A 21,296-nucleotide genomic window follows, 5' to 3' on the forward strand; every position below is an offset into this window, starting at 1 on the left:
GCATCAAGTAGTGAAAAAAAAAAGTAACTGGTTCCACTGTACCGGTCCGGTCCCCGGTTCTAGGATCAACCGAATCGGGAACCGATCACCGCTAATTAAGGGGTCACTCTTTCCCTAAATGGGATAAAATAAAGAAGATGAAAAAAAACTAGAAAATATAACTTCTTCGGTCAAATAGAGTTATCATAATAAAGGGATTCACTTAAGTTAAACTCCTCAAGCAATTCTTTTTCATTTCTTGTGCCCTAATGGAAGACTATGCTTAAGGGTGAGCAAAAGAACCATATCAAATCGAAAACCACCCGGAACCGGCCGATTTCGGGCGATTCCTGATTCCTAAAAATCGGAACCGGCGAATATCAGTCCGATTCCTGGTTACAGGTATGGACCCACCTAGGGGTGAGTATGGTTCTAGTACCCTAGAACGTGAGAACTGACCAATGGGAACCTGTAGGTTCCAGGTTCCAAGATATACAGGGTAGGTTCTAAGTTCTAAAAATTGGGGAACCTGTTTCGATGGGTAGATTCTAGGTTCTAGGTAGGTGGAACTTGGAACTTGAACCTATTTTCTTGTGATCCTGCGGTGTTTCATGGCATTAGATGATAAATGTATAATTTAGAACCACTAATCTAAACTTTCATTATATGACTTGTTAATGTTTCATATTCTTCATGTATCTAAATATAAATTGTGGTTAGTGGATCATAGCAGTAAGTGGTGGTTATTAAAGGTGATGACTCACTGCAATTGTTCAATTAATAATACAGATGGAACCTGAGTAGATTCTATAACCGACTCTCGAACCTGTGATAGGGTAGGTTCCAAGTTTCAAAAAATAAGGAACCTATTATCGTGGATGGAACCTATACGGAACATAAAACTGCTCACTTCTAGTATTAATTCACGCGATAACTTCTCATTTTAGTTATATTTATTTGAACCGTAATGCCAGGAAAACTAATCTTTTGTATTCTCTTTGATGAATGACAAGCTTGTTCAGTATTATTGCGTTCATTTTTGTTTTGCTTAATTAAAAATGCAATAAAAAAAAGAACCTATTAGACCCTATAACCTACCCTGGAACCTATGATAGGGTAGGTTCTAAGTTTCAGGTTCCGACGGATAGGTTCTAAGTTCTAAAAAATGGGAAACATGTACCCGAGGATAGGTTCCAGGTTCCACATGGAACCTATAAAGAACCTAAAACCTAGAACCGCGGAACCTAGAATTGCTCACCCCTAGACCCACCCATCCGAACTAACTGGACCAAACTAGATCGAGATATATGATATATATATATATATATATATATATATATATATATATATATATATATCATAGGCACACTTTCTTAAATCTGCCGGAAATTTGGCACTAGCAAGCGTTTGCTCATTACTAGATGAGTAAGTATGATTCCTTCTTTCATTTGTTTCATATATCAGAAATGATTTTCTTGTGTAGGGATTTTGAAGGTTGTCTATTGCCACCTTTACGTAAGAAACCTCTTCCTGTCATAATTAGCCCATTTTCTTTTGGGTCTTGGAAGGAACATTTTAACCCTCCTTGTCACTGTTGACTCTTTTGAGATTTTTTGAATCAAATCATGATAAGAGGGACATCAAACATTGTGCAGTAGGTTAAATTTGCCTCCTTCAGTTATGTTCACAACATTTACAGTAGCAGAGGTTCATTCTTCATTCTCTTACGAACTTTTAACATTTGCATCTTGCAGAAGTATATAGGAGGAGAGTTGGAACACACATTTGAACTAATCTGCTAAAACAAATTTTAATTGTTTCCTTTAGTGAAAATTGCTTATTTGCATTTGCCCCAGAAGAATATATGGGAAAATTGGAACATCTACTTGAACTAATATGCGAAAAGAAATGTCAGAAATTAATTATGTTCTCTTTTAACGAAAAATGCTTTGTTATTTGACGGATGATTTTGGCATGTTTTCTAGTCAATTACAGTTGTTGATCTCCCTTTTCAGTTGATGTTTACCTTAATTGGCCCAAAATGTGAGAACTGGCCAAGAAAGGATTCCATAACGTCATGGTTGGTCCCTAGACCCACCCGATTTCACAAATTGGAAACCGACTCTTCTGATCCGATTCCCAGTTTAAGGGTGGGAACCGACCTACCCTGAAACCGATCACCTCTAATTGTGCCAAGCTAGTCGATGGCGATTAATCTTAGAACTCGATACTAAGGGCGAGAAAGAAATTTTCCATTAATATATCATATATAAATTTGAGGGATTTTTTGATCTGGGGAGACGAGGACACCGTCGGATCACTAAGGCCGACTTTCGTCTCTGCTCGACCGGTGGATCTTGCGGTCAAGCTTCATTCTGCAGGACTCTAAGAAAAATGGAATACTAGGTCGATCAACCCTAACTAAACTCTTACTTCATAAATATTTCATTAAAAAATGACTGAGTTATTTTTGTTATCTCTACATTATTTAGGGATAATTTACATTTCCATGACCTCATAGTTAATCATTCATAATTGAGTAGACCATTGATAGAAGTAGTATCCAAATACCAAATCCGCCCCTATATCACCACCGTTTCTCTAAGTCAGTAAGTGTTTGTACCAGTTTTGCTCATGACATGACTCAAATTTATGTTCTTAAGCAAAATAGCATGACAAAAACGTTAATCTTTTCTGCATCTTTTGTTTCTTCTCTCTCAATGAAAGATTACTACTTCTTCTTTTCTTTTTTTGGGTAGAGAATTTGGTAGTTTTCGGGCCAGCTTTTGCGCATTTCAATTGGTCCACCTCTTAAACGATCTTAAGAGTGCACACCCCCACGTCGGCCTAATACAATCCAGATTTTACTCCTGAAATGTTCCAAAGAAGGGTTGAACCGATCAATGATAACTTTTCATAATGGTCCTCCCTTTTTATTAACACCCCCTAGTAAATATTTGTTCTGTAACATCTTACGTGAAGTATAAATCATCTGTAACATATACAGTATCCCCATTCACCTCATCTCCATCGACCGATGCGCTAACGACTGCTTTCTCGGGAAGTCATCTGTGTAGGACGAAGCTCAATCCCCTGGATGACTAGACCGGATTTCCAGTTACCACTTTTCACCTCCATCAAGTTTATTTGAACCTCCCCAGTCGAAGGGTCGCTCACGAAAAACTTGCCCAGATCGACCTCCTTCCACCCATCTCCTCTGTCCCGAGGAATTTGTTTCTCATTATCCTGAATGACTCTTGCCGCGGATGCATCACGGGCAATATGCGGATATCTCTCTCGCCAGGTTTCATATTGCTGTCTCAACCTCCTGTCAGGATCCAAATAAATAGTGCATCGCTCACCCGCGGAACCAGGAAAGATGGACACTTCCACTGGTCGATTCTCAAAGCCATAGTTCTCATGCACAAACTTGAAGATAAAGTAAGCTGCATAATATGTATCAGCAGACAGAAGTCGCATCTCCATCTTGGCGTGAACCTCGAGCCAGCATACTCTAAGGAGCTCTGCCACCTCTGGGAATCTTTCAAATAGAAGAACATATTTCAGTAACCACACAACAGATGCCAAACATAAGAAGACAGATGACAGTATCCACAACAAAAAAGGAAAATGTAACAGCAGTTTGGAGATTGGATGGACCTAGAGACGTGGAGTGAACTCCATCTCCAGGAGCGAGGAGTGTCACCCCATACTATAGACAGATCTCTGGCGCCAATCATATAACACTTCTTCCCGCTCCATTTTTCAAGTGCAAAACTCTGCGCAAGACATGGAAAGATCATTCTATGTGAAATATTTCGAAAATTAAGATGACGCCATCTCTCCATAAGAACATGATAATAATGAAGGATAATCATGGGGAGCAAATTATATCATTCGGTCATTTGATATTCTGAACAAACAGCGTATCGGACATGTATGATACTCCTCGAGACAAGATTCCCAAAACGATTAAACTAAGATTGTTGTACTTAAATTAAGTACTTAGGATGTCAATCATCTCCACCTTAACAAAAACGAAAAAACAAACTAGAGTAACTTCTTCTGCCATTGCTTCAAAGAGACCATTGCAACCAGGTTGTGTTCCGTGAACTTCTCCCAGTAATAGAATAGCACAAAACATAGAAGAACTATCACGCTATGAACTTTTCAATCGAATGCACTTCACTCTTTGATAAGTCAACCGTCCAACATTAACCAAATGGTTAGCATAGATGGTCCATTTCTATATCCAGCCCAAACAATTCTAGGAGCAACACCTTCTAGAGTCATTCTCTGCTTTCAACTAGTCCACCCTCGATTCAGACAAGAACATCACATTTTAGCACGCATGGAGACAATTTGCCCTGCATCCACAATTATGTCATCACATACGTGTGAGAAGAGACCGCACCAACGAGACAATTTCACCTCCACAGCAGACTTCTCTATGGAACAAACAGTGTTCCAATTCTATCCCCAACATTAACTCAAAACCCGTTACACCGCAACAGCCATTCCAAAGCATAGCGTTCAAAACCATCCCTAACTCTGGTATTCAGCTCCTGCAGGCGGTGCACAAATTCGGAGCACAACTGCCCATCGGAACTGATGCCCTTTCTCACCTACAATTTTAACTTTAAATTCATTCTAGTGAGTATCGTCAGTTTCTTCAGACTGCCCAGCACAAGCAGTGAAGCCAAAACCAACCAACCAGCCAACCCAAGTTTGAAAAAGCAAAACAAAACATAATTTAACCTGAGTGCTGTGCCAATTTCGGCAAAAGCTTAAAGTTTGAGTTGACACGGGCCCTGTTTGGTTCAGCATTCCAAATGCTCATTTGGCCTCTAAAGTCCCTTGGCCAAATGCAAATAGCGTTTGGCAATTTTTTTTACTCACTTTGGGAAAATGCAATTGCATTCGGAATGCTGGCCAAGGGACCTTTGGCCAATGCACCTCTGAAGGTGCTTTGGGAAGTTGCATTTTCGGAATGCAACTTGCACTATTCATTGATACTGTTCATCTTCCCTAAACTGACGTCCGGTGGCCGGCGGCCGCCCCCTGAGGGCTAGCCCGACTCCGGCGACCACCGCCCAGGGGTCGCGCGACCCTCAGGCGACCACCGCTGGGGGTCGCGCGACCCCTGTGCGGTGGTCGCCCGAGAGTCGCGCGACCCGGCGACCGCCGCCTGGGGTCGCCGGACCTCGGGCGTCGCGGGTCTCGCGACCCGGGCAACGCTTCGCCTGGGTCGCGAGACCCGGGCGACGCCGAGGCCCCGCGACCCGGGGCGGTCGCCGGGTGCGCGACCCCCGGGCGGTGGTCGCGAGAGTCGCGCGACCCCGGCGACGCCGCCTGGGGTCGCCGGACCTCGGCGTCGCCTGGGTCTCGCGACCCGGGCAACGCTTCGCCTGGGTCGCGCAACCCAGTGTGACCGCCCGAGGTACGGCGACCCCAGGCGGCGGTCGCCGGGTCGCGCGACCCCAGGCGGCGGTCGCCGGGTCGCGCGACCCAGGGCGGTGGTCGCCGGCGACCAGATCTGGCCGTCGGCGGTTGGCCGGCGACCAGATCTGGCCGGAGGCGATGGCCGGCGGTGTAGCTCCACCGGAGCTTTTTTTTTTTTTTAAAAAAAATAGCAAAAGTCATTTAGCCCAAGTTGATTTTACAAAACACTTACCAAACGCTACTTGCATTTCGGAAAACCCCTTTAGCCCAAAGGTATTTGCATTCTCCCGAATGCATTCCCCCAAAGCCGAACCAAACGGGCCCACGGTTCATGCTTCATACCTACGAGACTACCCTGCAGGTGCAGGCAGATGGAATGAGGGAACCCCAGCACTAACGTTGTCAGGCACTTAATATCAAACCCATTTGTTCTAATAACACGCAGATAATGGAGAGATTGCAGCTGATTACACTAATTATTCTGAAAGCCTGCAACTATTGGAAAATGGCTCAACTTTTGTCACTAACGCGTACGATCGGCCATGGTCTTGGAGGAGCGGATTACACAGGAACAGAGTTCTGTGCAGAAAGAAGTTCAAAACCCTCAAGCCGATCTCAAAGACCTTCACCTTTCGCTCCAAGATTCAACTAGATCAGCTTCCAGGCCCACAAACCCGACAATCATTTCACCTCGAGGCCGGCACAAAAACTCAGAATTTGCTAGACAAAAATCAAAGTACCTTGCGACCGGAGTCGATGAGAAGAGGGTCGCGGCAGAGGCGGAGGAAGACGTCCTTCTTCCTAGTCACCGAGGGTCCAAACGGCGGCGGCGGCGGCGGCGGCGGCGGCGGCGGCGGCGGCGGCGGCGGCGGCGGCGGCGGCGAGGAGGAAGAGGAAGTGGAGACGATGAGGTCGAGATCGGGGGGCAGGAACTTGTGCCAGGCGGCGTCGGAGTCGGAGGCGGAGCGGAAGGCGCGGGAGACGGCGGAGGAGCGGGCGGCGTCGCGAGGGGTGGTGAGGGAGATGATGTGGGCGATGCACTTCTCGGGCAACGCGTCCATCTCCACCATCTTCTTTTGGGGGGGATCGATGGCGTTCGAACCTCGGTCCGATGTTCTTGTTTCCGACTCGGGACGAGGAATTCTGCGTCCGAGGTTGCTGCTTACTGCTGACCACCACAGGTCCACAGGCACGAAGCAGATAATGCATCCAGTTTCCTTTTTTTTTTTTTTTTAATTCCACAAAAAAAAAACCCCAACTGTTACATTATAACAAATTTAGCCAAATACTAATATAATTGTAACAAATTTACCCCAAATTAATTTTTTGACCACCAGAAATCTCAAAACGGTACATTTGTGACAAATTGACCCACCGTTAGTTTCCATTGAATTAGATTAATACCGCGAAAAATCACAAATCGGTACATCTGTGACAAACGGAAGGTAAAATCCTATACTGATACATCCTCACGTATTATCAAACTCAGTAATTTGATGATAAAGTTTAATGGAAATTAACATAAGGTAAATTTATCACGGATATACCAGTTTGGAGTTTTGGGTGATCAAAAAATATAAATATACTAGTTTGGAGTTTTTGGTGGTATTCACCACTAGTTTTTTTTTTCTATTTTCTGGTTTTCCTTGGGGCCCCACTTCTCGGTGCAGCCAGAGCCGCCTTCATACCGCACGCCGACGATATCACCGGTGGTTGGGGGGGGGGGGGGAGGGTGGGGTGTTGGGCGGCTTGACTTCTCTAATTGTGAGAATGGAGACGCCAATGAAGGCCATAAAGGGCAGAACTGAGCCGACTGGGGACCGCACGGTCGTTGCCGCTGGACGGCACCATCTCTTGCGAACTCTCCGGCGCATCTTCAGCGGTTCCTACGGACGCAAGCAAGGGAAAATGATGAGAGTAACAGCCGATAGTCGCCACAGAAATACGCATAAATACGTCATTGCATGCGGCCGACAAAAAAGAAAGGCGATTGATGTAATTCCGCGCGTTCATTGATGAAACGTGTCGGTCACGCTCGAGTGAATTAAAGAGTCATTTCATATATGAGGTGAGATCACCACCGTAATCAACTCAATCGGTCGAGGAAACGCAAATTAACTCAAGCACCGGGCTCCCAAAAACCAGTGACGGAAAAGAATTTTGTACCTACTCGTGGTTAGTTCTGATGTTCTACCATACCCACATACAAAATTTGATTATGCCTATTCTGGTTCTCTTACTGCCGAAACCGAAAAATGAGTTCGAACCGAGAGAACTTATGCAAGAATGGTCGAGACGGGAACAAAAGATTTCTGGTCATCTGATCATGTCTAGTCAGAAAACCAAATGGCCCTGCTTCGTGCATGAAATGGTCCAATTCACCATGAAAAGAGAAGGCATTTAGTACCACCGACAGAAAAGTAATACCATAAATAGAATGCCTCTTAGATAGATATACATATTCGCACAGCTTTGACCAGGGTCCATTAACACCCCCAAGTAAAAATTTATTCTGTAACATCTTATGCAAAGTATAATCATCTGTAATGTTCACAAATATCCCCCATTCACCTCATCTCCGTCGACCTACGCCCTGACGCGATTGCTTTCTCGAGAAGTCATCTATGTAGAGGACGAAGCTCGATACCCTCGATGACTAGCCCGGATTTCCACTTATTAGTTTTCACCTCCCTCAAGCTTATTCGGATGTCCCCAGCTGGAGGGTCGCTCACGAAAAACTCGCCCAGATCGACTTCCTTCCACCCATCTCCTCTGTCCCGAGGAATCTGTTTCTCCCTAGCCTGAACTTCTGTTGCCGCGGGTCTCTCTTGCGTGGTTTGATATTGCTGTCTCAACCTCCCATCAGGATCCAAAAAAATAATGCACCGTTCAACAGCGTAACCAGAAGAGATGGACACTTCCACTTCTTGATTCTCAAAGCCATAGTTCCCATGCACAAACTTGAAGATAAAGTAAGCTGCATAATATGTGTTAGCAGACAGAAGTCGCATCTCCATATGAAGGAAAACCTCAAGCCAGCATACTTTAAGGAGCTCTGACACCTCTGGGAATCTTTCAAATAGAAGAACAGATTTCAGTAACCACACAATGGATGCCAAACATAAGAAGACAGATGACAGTATCCACAGCAAAATTGGAAAATGTAACGGCAGTTTGGAGATTGGATGGACCTTGAGACGTGGAGTGAACTCCATCTCCAGTAGCGAGTATCCCAATGCCATATTATACCCAGATCTCTGGTGCCAATCATATAACACTTCTTCCCGCTCCATTTTTCAAGTGCAAAACTCTGCGCAAGACATGGAAAGATCATTCTATGTGAAATATTTCGAAAATTAAGATGACGCCGTCTCTCCGTAAGAACATGATAATAATGAAGGATAATCATGGGGAGCAAATTATATCATTCGGTCATTTGATATGCTGAACAAACAGCCAATCGGACATGTATGATACTCCTCGAGACACGATTCCCAAAACGATTAAACTAAGATTGTTGTACTTAAATTAAGTACTTAGGATTTCAATCATCTCCACTTTAACGAAAACGAAAAAACAGACTAGAGCAACTTCTTCTGCCATTGCTTCAAAGAGACCATCGCAACCAGGTTGTGTTCCGTGAACTTCTCCCAGTAATAGAATAGCACAAAACATAGACGAACTATCACGCTATGAACTTTTCAATTGAATGCATTTCACTCTTTGATTTGTCAACCGTCCAACATTAACCAAATGGTTAGCATAGATGGCCCATCTCTATATCCAGCCCAAACAATTCTAGGAGCAACACCGTCTAAAGTCATTCTCTGCTTTCAACTAGTCCACCCTCGATTCAGACAAGAACATCACGTTTTAGCACGCATGGAGACAAAAATTTTCCCTGCATTCACAATTATGCCATCACGTACGTGAGAGCAGAGACTGCACCAACGGGACAATTTCACCTCCACAGCAGGCTTCTCTATGGAACAAACAATGTTCCAATTCTATCCCCAACTTTGACTAAAGCCAGTTACACTGTAACAGTCGTTTCCCTAACTCTGGTATTCAGCTACTGCAGGCGGTGCACAAATTCGGAGCACAACAGCCTATCGGAAATGATGCCCTTTCTCACCTACAAGTTTAACTTTAAATTCATCCTAGTGAGTATCATCAGTTTCTTCAGACTGCCCGGCACAAGCGGTGAAGCCAAAACCAACCAACCAGCCAACCCAAGTTTAAAAAGGCAAGACAAAACAAAATTGAACCCGAGTGCTGAGCCAATTTCGGCAAAATCATAAAGTTTGAGTTGACACGGTTTATGCTGTTAGAATAAAACTGAAGGATTCTAATCATGTATTGAAGAATAAAATTCAAGCACAATTAGAATCAAATGCGGAAAACAGGATTGAAAATAAAATGACCTCCAGCCATTGTTCAACTTTACGTTTGTTGGAAATCCACAGTAGTTCGACATCAATTCGACAGCGATTACGGGCGCACTCTACTAACCCAATCCCCTCTCGTACTGATGATGTATTACCGAATGAAAGGGTTTGCGTTAGACCTTGTGTCAACCCTTACGAAATGAACGTTCGTCTTTATAAACTGCTTCCCATCAAGGCAGTTATCGAAAAGGGCGGTTGTCACCGAACGGGTACGAAGCGTGGAAAAAACCGTATATAGATAACCGTCACTTAAAAGAAAAAACGTGGATCATAACCCAATGGATAAGTTTTATTTCAAAAATTATATCCTTAAATGTGGGATCACATTATAAATATAACATTCTCCCACTTGATCCCAACATTTTCATCATACGGATTACCCAACCAAATCCACGAAAACCTTATGCTTAAGAAAAGAAACAAGACACATGAATCATGGCGACATGTCCTCTAAGAGCGAGTAATATCTTCCATGTATCACAATGCATCTTATTCTTTTAATGTTAACCCATACGTGACAACACATCTTAATGAATAAACCCTATGTTTATTCCAGAACCAAGGATAATTGTTATTCTCATAAACAACAGAATGTGTACACCAGAAATTGAGAATAACATTACAACTGAATAAGAATTTCAAACAACAAAAGTTGTCCATACGACGATAAATCACATTATGGGAACTATTCCCATACTAGCCACATGATCTTTATACTTCATTGGTGGCATGCCTTTAGTTAAAGGATTAGCTATCATCAATTCAGTGCGAACGTGTTCAATAACCACTTTTTTCTCCTTAACACGTTCTCTTATGGCTAAATACTTAATGTCGATGTGCTTACTTCGACTGCCACTTCTGGCATTTTTAGCCGTAAAAACCGCAGCTGAATTGTCATAATATATTTTTAATGACCTAGAAATAGAAACAACAATTCTAAGCCCTGAAATGAAACTCTTCAACCATACACCATGCGAGGTAGCCTCAAAACAAGAAACGAACTCGGCCTCCATAGTGGAAGTAGCAGTCAAAGTCTGTTTCACACTCCTCCATGACACGGCTCCGCTAGCTAACATAAAAATGTATCCTTATGTTGATTTTCGAGAATCAACGCAACCAGCGTAATACGCATCTGAATAACCAACTACTTCCAAGTTGTCAGTCCGTCTATAAATAAGCATGTAGCCTTTAGTACCTTGAAGGTATCTCATCACTTTTTTTGCAGCTTTTCAGTGGTCCATCCCTGGATTACTCTGCTATTTTCCCAACATTCCCACAACAAAAGCGATATCAGGTCGAGTGCAAACCTGAGCATACATCAAGCTTCCGACAGCAGAAGCATATGGGATGTTCTTCACTTGTTCCCTTCCTAGATCGTTCTTCGGCACTAGTTCAAATTGAACCCGTCACCCTTCACAATGGGTGCTATACTTGGTGAACAATCTTTCATTCGAAATCTCTCCAAGACCTTATTGATATAGGTTTCTTGAGATAGCCCTAAAACATCTCGAGTTCTATCTCTATGGATCTTAATGCCAATGACATAAGATGTCTCACCCATATCCTTCATGTCAAAACTCTTAGAGAGGAATTGTTTCACCTTATGCAACAACCCCTTATCATTGGTTGCAAGTAGAATATCATCCACATATAGCACAAGAAAACAAATTTTGCTCCCACTGACCTTCTGGTATATGCATTGATCCATGATATTCTCTACAAAGCCGAATGAAGAGATGACATCATGGAACCTTAAGTACCATTGGCGGGATGCTTGTTTCAAGTCATATATAGATTTCTTAAGCTTGCACACCAAATGCTCACCTTTACTAGAGGAGAATCCTTCAGGTTGTTTCATGTAAACCTCCTCCTCTAGTTCCCCATTGAGGAACGCCGTTTTCACATCCATTTGATGTAAATCCATATCAAAATGGGCAACCAATGCCAAAATAATACGAAAAGAATCTTTCTTAGATACAGGAGAAAATGTCTCCGTGTAATCGATTCATTCTTTTTGAGTGAATCCTTTGACAACAAGTCTAGCTTTATATCTCTCAATGTTGCCTAATGAATCCTTCTTAGTTTTGAAGACCCATTTACAACCAATGGCCTTCGCACCATTTGGCAACTTAACTAAATCCCAGACTTCGTTGGATGCCATAGAACTCATCTCATCCTTCATGGTATTGTACCACAAATTGGATTCATCACTACTCATGGCTTGTGAAAACGTTTCAGGATCATTCTCAGCTCCAATATTGTAGTCAGACTCTTGTAGATACACAATATAATCACCAGGAATTGCTGATTTCCTCATTCTAGTAGATCTTTTTAATGTTGTATCAACATTCTCCTGAGGAGCTTGTTGTTCAACTGGTTGTTCAACAGTTTCTGGTAATTGCTGAACAACTGGATCTACCGGATGAATATCAGCAGGTTGTGGAACTTCAATAGTTGGTTGTTCAATAGCCGACTGAACTGAAGGGGCATTATGAACAACAACCAACCTAATACTTGAAGTGAAAGGTTGAGTATCTGAATGATCTTTCTCAGGAACAATGTCCTTCAATCGATCACTCCTACTAATCAAGTCACTTTCAAGAAACTTAGCATTTCTTGATTCCACAATCCTAGTAGTATGAGATGGACAATAAAACCTGTATCCCTTGGATTTTTCGGTATATCCAATGAAATACCCACTTACAGTCCTTGGATCCAACTTCTTTTCCTGTGGATTATAGACTTTTACTTCAGACAGGCATCCCCAAATGCGTACATGACGCAAACTTGGTTTCTAACCTTTGAATAACTCAAAAGGCGTCTTTGGGACAGCCTTGGTTGGAACTCGGTTTAGTATGTACACTGCCATCCTAAGAGCTTCAGTCCACAAGGACTTAGGAAGTTTGGAGCTACTAAGCATACTCCGCACCATGTCCAATAAAGTTCGGTTTCTTCTTTCTGCTACGCCATTTTGGTCTGGAGAACCAGGCATAGTGTATTAGGCAACTATTCCATTCTCTTGAAGAAACTTTGCAAACGGACCAGGTGTTTGTCCATCTTCAATGTATCTACCATAAAATTCTCCACCTCTATCTGATCTCACGATTTTAATTTGCTTACCGCATTGATTCTCTACTTCCGCCTTAAAAAACTTAAAGGCATCCAACGTTTCATGCTTATGATGAAGCAAGTAGAGATACATGTAACGTGAGTAATCATCAATGAAAGAGATGAAGTATTTCTGATCATATGAGTCCATATCAGGACTACAAATGTCTGTATGTATGATTTATAATATGTCTGTACTCCTCTTGGCACCTTTCTTTGTCTTGTTGGTTTGCTTTCCCTTTATGCAATCCACGCAAGTATCATAATCAGTAAAATCCAAAGTAGCGAGTACTCCATCATTTACTAATCGCTTAATTCTATCTATGGAGATATGTCCCAATCTCCGGTGCCGCAACATAGAGGAATCTTCATTCACAACACATCGTTTTACACCAGCATTATCATGAACATGCATCGCATTATAATAGGCATTGTCCTGTAAATTAATTCGAAAAAGGTCATCAGACAAAGTACCGTTTCCAACAATTTCAGATTTAAACAATAAACTGAAGTTTGCATCTGAAAAGTTAAAAGAGTAACCCAAAGGTACAAGTCTTGAAACTGAAATTAAGTTTCTAGAGAAACTTGGAACATAAAAGGTCCTTTTCAAATTCAAAACAAAGCCACTATTGAGAACTAATCTACATGTCCCAATAGCTTTCACATGCGAACGCATCTTGTTTCCCAAATAGATGCTTTGTTCACTTCCCACTGGCTTCCTGTGGTTTTGAAAACCCTGCAAGGAATTCGAAATATGGATTGTAGAACCAGAATCAATCCACCAAGCGTTGTGACTCACATCAGCCATATTAGATTCATAACAAACACAAGAGGTTGGATTACCTTTCTTCTCGAGCCAGGCCTTAAATCTGACGCAATCCTTCTTTATATGCCCATTCTTTTTACCGAAGAAACATTTGGATTCCTTCTTAATGTCAGCTTGGGGAGGTATTTTACCTTTCCCTTTCTGCTTGCCGTGACCCTTATTCTTTCCTTGTGTTGCCAAATGAGCACTTTCTCCCAATTCCATAATCAGCCTCTCTTCCTCTTGACCACACATGGTCATGAGTTCATTAATTGACCATTTATTTTTATGTGTTGTAGGAGATCTTGAAAGGTGCATACTGTTATGGGAGAGTGTTCAGAATATAGTATACAAGAAATGATTCAGATATCTCAACCTCAAGGTTTTTCAGCTGAGCTGCAATGTCCCTCATTTTCATGATGTGCTCACACACACATTTAACACTTATGAGCTTTATAGATGAAAACTTCATTATCAGGGTCATGGCATGTGCCTTTTCAGAAGTCTCAAACTGCGCATCAATGGCCTCCAATAAAGCCTTAGCATAGCTATGCTGAGCGACCGAACCACGGATACTTGGAGATATTTTAGTCCTTATGATCATACTAAGGCGGTTAGACCGCTCCCACTGTTCATAAAGGGCTATCTCAATTGCAGTGCTCGTGTCAGTAGGAGCAGGTGGTTCGTCTTTCCTTATAGCATAGTCAATATCCATGCACCCTAATTGAAGAAGAATTAACTCCTTCCAAACTTTATAGTTTTCACCATTCAATATGAGAACATCTCTTAAATTCAGAGAAATTCACAAGTTGCAAAACTGCATATTAAACAATCATGCTTATGTCACAAAATTTGAGGTAAAATATACATAAATCATGTTTTACCAATGTAAAGCATGTCACAAAATATGAATCACATAACATAAAAACTGCCTGTGGGCTAAGTTTTTAATTTAAATAGATTCATAAATATTTCATGAAGAAACTATCATATTATATTCCTTTCCTTAATCCCTGTGGGTAAATTAAGAAAAATAATATGTTATTTCAACCTAATTAATCAAATTAATATAATAAAAATTCATGTGGGATAAAATTCATCATATTAATAAGATTAATTACAATCAATGTCCATTTCCAAATGTGATCCGGAGTCTCTTAATATATAATTTAATTAATTAAAGATGATGTGGCTACTCTCTAATTAATTAAAATATATGGATCACTCGACATTTAATTTCATGCATAAAATATTCACAAATAATGCATGAAGGGCAAAACAGTAATTTAATGCCACCAAGGGCAAAAATGTCAATACTTCAGCCAATGGCAAAACTGTAAATTAATTCGGCCAAAGGGGCAAAACAGTAAATAACCATAAGGGGGCAGAAACGTGAAAATGAATGGGTCCGCCGGTTCCCAAGGGCGCGTGCCTCACCGCTCGGGCACGTGCCGAGCACGCGCTTGGTAACTACCGCGCACGTGGCCGCGCACGCGCCTGGCAGTTGCGCGCGCGTGGAACCTACGCGCCAGCAGTTCACACGCGTGGGGCCACACCCCTTCTTCCTCCGCACGAGCAAATCCAATTTTTTTTTTTCGACGTTCTTCGCCGTTCCGCCGCGCCTTCGACCAAATGGGTCTCCTGCAGCAGCCCAACTCAGACCAAAATAATTAGTGGGTTTCCGAGAACACACCGGTGCGACCACATGAACCCAAAAATCGGCGAAAACGGCCAAGAATATGCCCGAATCAAGCAAAATTCCGTCAAAATGCACAAACCCCAACACGCAACTTCCGCCGCGCAATTAGCCTCCGGCGATCACCGATATGCCAAATTAACTGAGGGCTATTCTTCTCCATGGCGGTACGACCGTGCCGGTCCGAATCAAGCGGTGGGTCGCTGGAATTTTGGCCGGAATCGGCGATTTCCCTCTTAGCCCCAAAATGCCCGAATTAATGTTCATCACAAAAGCCCCGAAAAATGCACCCAAAATTCGACAAAAACAAGGCAGAGGCACTAAACATGCTCTGATACCAAATGTTAGAATAAAACTGAATGATTCTAATCATGTATTAAAGAACAAAATTCAAGCACAATTAGAATCAAATGCGGAAAACATGATCGAAAATAAATTGACTCCAGCCATTGTTCAACTTTACGTTCGTTGGAAATCCACGGTGGTTTGACGTCAATTCGACAGCGATTACAAGCACCTGATGGTGTATTAGAGAATGAGAGGGTTTGCGTTAGACCGCAACAATGTTCCAATTCTATCCCCAACTTTGACTAAAGCCAGTTACACTGCAACAGCCATTTCCCTAACTCTGGTATTCAGCTACTACAGGCGGTGCACAAATTCGGAGCACAACAGCCTATCGGAAATGATGCCCTTTCTCACCTACAAGTTTAACTTTAAATTCATCCTAGTGAGTATCATCAGTTTCTTCATACTGCCCAGCACAAGCAGTGAAGCCAAAACCGACCAACCGACCAACCCAAGTTTTAAAAAAGCAAGACAGAACAAAATTGAACCCAAGTGCTGAGCCAATATCGGCAAAATCATAAAGTTAGAGTTGACACGGTTTATGCTTCATGCCTTTGAGACTAACGGTGTTAGGCACTCAACATCGAACCATCTGTTCTAATAACACGCAGATAATTGGGAGATTGCAGCCGATTACGCTAATTATTCTGAAAGCCTGGAACCATCGGAAAATGGCTCAACTTTTGTCTTTAACGCGTAAGATCGGCCATGGTCTTCCAGATGCGGATCACCCAAAACCGGAGTTCTGTGCAGAAGTAAGTTCAGAACCATTCGACCCGCAAGCCGATCTCAAAGACCGTCACCTTTCACTCCAAGATCCAACAAAATCAAACTCCGGGCCCACAAAAACCCGACAATCATTTCACCTCGCGGCCGGCACAAAAACCCAGAATGCGCTCGACAAAAATCAAAGTCACCTTGCGACCGGAGTCGATGAGGAGAGGGGGGCCGCAGAGACGGAGGAAGACGTCCTTCTTCCTGGTCAGCGGGGGCCCAAGAGGCGGAGGCGGCGGCAGCGGCGAAGTCGAGACGATGAGGTCGAGATCAGGGGGCAGGAACTTGCGCCAGACGGCGTCGGAGTCGGAGGCGGAGTGGAAGGCGCGGGAGACGGCGGAGCAGCGGGCGGCGTCGCGAGGGGTGGTGAGGGAGATGATGTGGGCGACGCACCCCTCGGGCAAGCCGTCCATCTCCACCACCTCCTTTGGGTGATCCATGGCGTTCGAACCTCCTCGGTCCGACGTTCTTGTTTCCGATTCGGACGACGGAATTCCGAGTCCGAGGTTGCCGATGCTCATCACCGCCGCCTCCGCCCCAGCCATGGCCACGATGAAGCACGGAAGTAAAGATGCTGTTTACAGTTTCACAGCTTTTGTCGTCGCTTTTGCTGGTCTTCCTCTGGGTCCCTGGCTCGGGCCGCCAACTACCCGGTGCGCCCCGAGCCCGACCCGGACGGTTTTTTTTTAAATTTTTAAGATGGATACGGATATCCTTCAAAACCAGGGATAAGCATGGTCTAGATCGAGCCGGTTCAGCACGTAAACAGCAATTGCAGAAGAAGAGATTCCATTCACACTTCTCATACGCTGGTTTCACGGGTTAGCGTTGTGAGCAGGCTTTCCCTTCAAATTATTGTATTGGGAATCCAGACCACGGTATCGTTCCTCTGATGTGGACTTAAAGGGGCATAGCTAGAATTTCTGCTGCAACACCACACCACCCCTAAAAAGGTGTTTTGCGCCTGATTAATTAACTCATGAACAAAACTCAGGATCATCGGCCTTAACAGGTCTTGAGAGACTTCTTGTTTTAGTCGCACATGAAACAAAAGGAGAAAGAAGTTTTGGTCCAAAAGCAAAAAGGGGCTCATATTATATTATAATATATGTTGAGAATTGTCTGGGTCATGATAAAGGAATTTAAAGTGCTAGTACTGGAAATTTAAAGAGTACGGGAAGATAAGAATGGCAGAAATTTAATGGTGATGGAAGAGTCAATTTGTACGAATTGAAAGAAATAATTGAAGGTGCAGAAGAACTTGATTTCTGATATTAATTGTGTGTACAGAGAAGTTACAACGTGGATGTTTATATCCCACTAGTCATGGTCACGGGCCGGTTTCGGCCCGGAACCGGACCGGAACCGGCCCGGTCAAATCCGGGCCCGGCCCGTTGACTGGGCCCGCGGTTTGGAACCGGCCCGGAACCGCCGGTTCCGGGCCCGGTTCAAAAAAAAAAAAAAAGAAGAAGCTGCAGATCTGGCGAGGGTTCGACCTCGCCGGCGTCGGGCGAGGCCGGCCTCGCCAGTTGCAGGCGAGGTCGAGCCTCGCCGGCGTCAGCGGCCGGCCTCGCCCGGTTGCGAGCGAGTCGAGCCTCGCCGGCGTCAGCGGGGTTCGACCTCGCCGGCCTCGGGGAGGCCGACCTCGCCAGTTGCCGGCGAGGTCGAGCCCTCGCCCGACGCCGGCGACCTCCGCCGGCCCCAGCTATGGCCGGCGGAGGAAGAAAAGAAAAAAAAAGAAAAAGAAAAAAAACAGAAAACAAAAATTATGAACCGGCCCGGAACCGGAACCAGCCCGGAACCGTCCGGTTCCGGTTCATACTTGGCCACGAACCGGAACCGGTCGGTTCCGAACCGTGGCCATGACTATATCCCACTAACGGCCGTTACTTACAAACAGTCAGTAATTTTGTATCTGCTAATAACTTCCTAACGTTATTTACAGTTATTCATAAGCACTTCCAGAGATCCATAAGAAGTTACAACTTCCGAGATCATCCGAACAACCAGCTGACAATCATGTGCTTATGTAGATTCAAAACTTTGGAACCGAGCACCGACCTTGTTGACCTAAGTCGACCCTACGGGTCCAATTCAATTTCAAAGTCAATTCGGGACCAGCCGATTATTTTTTTTGTTTCGTTTTTTGTATACTTTAAAAGGATAAACATACTATTTCAAATTTTATATATATCAACAATACGACATTGAGCAACCAAACTATTAACACCAGTACGTATCAAACATAAATATAAGATAAGGTAACACCATAAATTTCACAAAGCAAACATTCGAAATACATTTAAACCATAAGAAGTTCAAAATACGTAATATAAATCATGAATTATACAACTTCGTATATTATTCATTCTTAAATGATTGCTTCAACTTCCGAACACACGAAAACAAAACAAACAACACGCAATTAATACTTAACAAAAGTATGTTCGTCCAACTAAGCTGCGCTCATGAGGTGAGCGGTAAGGTGAGTGAACAAAGGCGAGTGGTGAGGTGAGTGAACAAGGGTGAGCTGCAAGGCGAACGAGGCAAGCAAAGAGAGGCGAGCGGCAAGGCGAGCGAATAGAGGCAAGCCAAGCAAGCGGTGAGCGAGACGAGCCTGGCGAGAGGCCGAGGTGGGCGAGCAAACAGAGTAAAGAGGGTTTCTATTTTTTATTTTTTATGGTCGAATTAGGACTGATTTTCTTTCCACTTTCTAATTTACACAGCAAAGTAAATTGTATACAAAAGAAGAGGTGAGAGGAGGGGGCACTAGGTTTAGAGTAGACAAAAGTATATTATATATAATATCTAATCTATATCCACTTAAGTTAAACTCCTCAAGTGATTCTTTTTCATTTCTTGTGCCCTTATGGAAGACTATGCTCAGAGATGAGCAAAAGAACTTGGAACCAGACCGAACAGGTAGATTTCGGGCGGTTCTCGATTCCTAAAAATCGGAACCGGAGAATATCAGTCCGGTTCCTGATTACACCGGAACCCTAGACCAAACTATATATATATATATATATATGTGTGTGTGTGTGTGTGTGTGTGTGTGTGGGGGGGGGGGGATACACTTTCTTAAATCTGCTTGAAATTTGGCACCAGCAAGTGTTTGCTCATTACCAGATGAGTTAGAATGATTCCTTCTTTTATTTGTTTCATATATCAGAAATGATTTTCTCGTGTTGGGATTCTGAAGGTTGTGTATTGCCACCTTTATGTAAGAAACCTCTCTTCCTGTCATAATTAGCCCATTTTCTTTTGGGTCTTGGAAAAAACATTTTAACCCTCCTAGTCTCTGTCGACTCTTTTGAGATTTTTTGAATCAAATCATGATAAGAGGGACATCAAACACTGTGCAGTAAGTTTGATTTGCCTCCTACAGTTATGTTCATAACATTTACAGTAGCAGAGGTTCGTTCTTCATTCTCTTATGAACTTCTATATATTTGCATCTTGCATAAGTATATAGGAGGAGAGTTGGAGCATACATTTGAACTAATCTGCTAAAACAAAATTTTGATAGTTTCCTCGAGTGAAAACTCCTTATTTGCATTTGCCCCAGAAGAATATATGGGGAAATCGGAAAATCGACTTGAACTAATCTGCGAAAAGAAATGTCGGAAATTAATCTTGTTCTCCTTTAGCGAGAAATGCTTCATTATTTGACGGAAGATTTTGGCACGTTTTCTAGTCTATTACAAATGTTGATCTCCCTTTTCAGTTGATGTTTACCTTAATTGACCAAAAATGTGAGAACCGGCCAGGAAAGGATTCCATAACGTCACGATCGGTTCCTAGACCCACCCGATTCCACAAATTGGAAACCAACTCTTTTGGTCTGGTTCCCAATTTAAGGGTGGGAACCGACTCACCCTGAAGCCAATTACCCCTAATTGTGTCAAGCTAGTCGATGGTGGTTAATCTTAGAACTCAGTACTAAGGGCGAGAAATAAATTTTTCATTAATATATCATATATAAATTTAAGGGATTTTTTGATATGGGGAGACGGTGACACCATCGGATCACTAAAGCTTACTTTCATCTCTGCTCGACGAGTGGATCTTGCGATCAAGCTTCCTTTTGCACGACTCTAAGAAAAATGGAATTTTCGATCGATCAACCTAACTTAACTCTTACTATATAAATATTTAATTAAAAAATGACTGAGTTATTTTGTTATCTCTACATTATTTAGGGATAATATACATTTCCATTATCTCATAGTCAATCATTCATAATTGACTAGATCATTGAGAGAGGTAGTGGCCAAATACCAAATCCACCCCTATATCACCACCATTTCTCTAAGTCAATAAGGCCACATTGGGTAGTCGGGATAAAATTCGAGATAGGATAGATTTTATCATATCCCATATTTAGTGCCTGCCCCAAGACAGAATAAAATCGGATAGAAGAGGGATATAGCCGGATAAAATTATCTCATGAGGGAGGTGGGATAAAGGTAGATAGGATTTTTAATATCCATAATATAAAAGTTAATTTTCTCGAATAACAAACTTGTTAAATTAATAAAATATAAATAATATTTGAATTTTAATATAAAAAATTCAAAATAACAAAAAATAACTATAAATTTGTTTTTATTTATTCTTATTTTTATTATATATTCATTTTTCTTTCTATCTTATGATATAAATTTCATATATATATATATATATATATATGTAT

General features: G+C 42.6%; 1 protein-coding gene across 4 annotated transcripts; it reads right to left on the reverse strand.

Moving 5' to 3' along the window:
• Positions 1-2,857: 2,857 nt before the first annotated feature.
• Positions 2,858-17,280, reverse strand: LOC115679419 (putative F-box protein PP2-B12). 4 transcript variants are annotated; one of them, XM_056312833.1, is made up of 4 exons: positions 6,290-6,618; positions 6,162-6,241; positions 3,640-3,758; positions 2,858-3,520 (listed from the first exon to the last, which is right to left on the reverse strand). In XM_056312833.1, exons 1-4 carry the CDS (start codon positions 6,489-6,491, stop codon positions 3,022-3,024), a joined length of 900 nt encoding a protein of 299 aa, XP_056168808.1. In that variant the 5' UTR covers positions 6,492-6,618; the 3' UTR covers positions 2,858-3,021. The 4 variants fall into 4 exon arrangements, with proteins under 4 accessions (XP_056168808.1, XP_056168804.1, XP_056168801.1 ...); XM_056312829.1 differs by having other exon boundaries at positions 6,284-6,618; XM_056312826.1 differs by lacking the exons at positions 6,162-6,241; positions 6,290-6,618 and adding an exon at positions 16,744-17,270.
• Between the last annotated feature and the right edge of the window lie 4,016 nt (positions 17,281-21,296).

Source organism: Syzygium oleosum, unplaced genomic scaffold, assembly GCF_021117445.2.
Source record: "Syzygium oleosum isolate NSW1041296 unplaced genomic scaffold, Sole_v2.1 Sole_v2.01, whole genome shotgun sequence".
Classification (NCBI taxonomy): Eukaryota; Viridiplantae; Streptophyta; class Magnoliopsida; order Myrtales; family Myrtaceae; genus Syzygium; species Syzygium oleosum.